At 56.8% G+C, this 222-nt stretch overlaps 1 protein-coding gene across 1 annotated transcript; it reads left to right on the top strand.

The window, feature by feature from the left end:
* Positions 1 to 3: 3 nt before the first annotated feature.
* On the top strand, positions 4 to 216 carry LOC108254521 (putative F-box/kelch-repeat protein At1g20790; the record flags this gene model as incomplete). The annotated part of the gene is made up of 1 exon (XM_017449490.1): positions 4 to 216. A coding segment is annotated over one exon (213 nt), but the record flags the coding sequence as incomplete, so codon positions are not given.
* Positions 217 to 222: the final 6 nt, after the last annotated feature.

Here is a 222-nt window from a genome sequence, read left to right as displayed (position 1 = left end):
GGTGGTTACGCTGGAGGTTACGGTTACGGCCCTAATGAAGGTATTGTCAGACAAGTGACTGTGCACCGTGAGGTCCCAGTAGCTGTCCCTGCACCATACCCCGTCCCAGTCGAGAAGAAAGTCCCCTACCCAGTCAAGGTCCCTGTCCATGTCCCAGTCGACAGACCCTACCCCGTCCCAGTTGAAAAGCCATACCCAGTGCCAGTAGAGAAACCCGTCCCA

The sequence above is a fragment of the Diaphorina citri genome, unplaced genomic scaffold, assembly GCF_000475195.1.
Source record: "Diaphorina citri unplaced genomic scaffold, Diaci psyllid genome assembly version 1.1 scaffold149066, whole genome shotgun sequence".
In the NCBI taxonomy this organism is placed as follows: Eukaryota; Metazoa; Arthropoda; class Insecta; order Hemiptera; family Psyllidae; genus Diaphorina; species Diaphorina citri.
The sequence above is the reverse complement of the archived record's forward strand: the minus strand, read 5'-3'. Positions and strand labels throughout refer to the sequence as shown.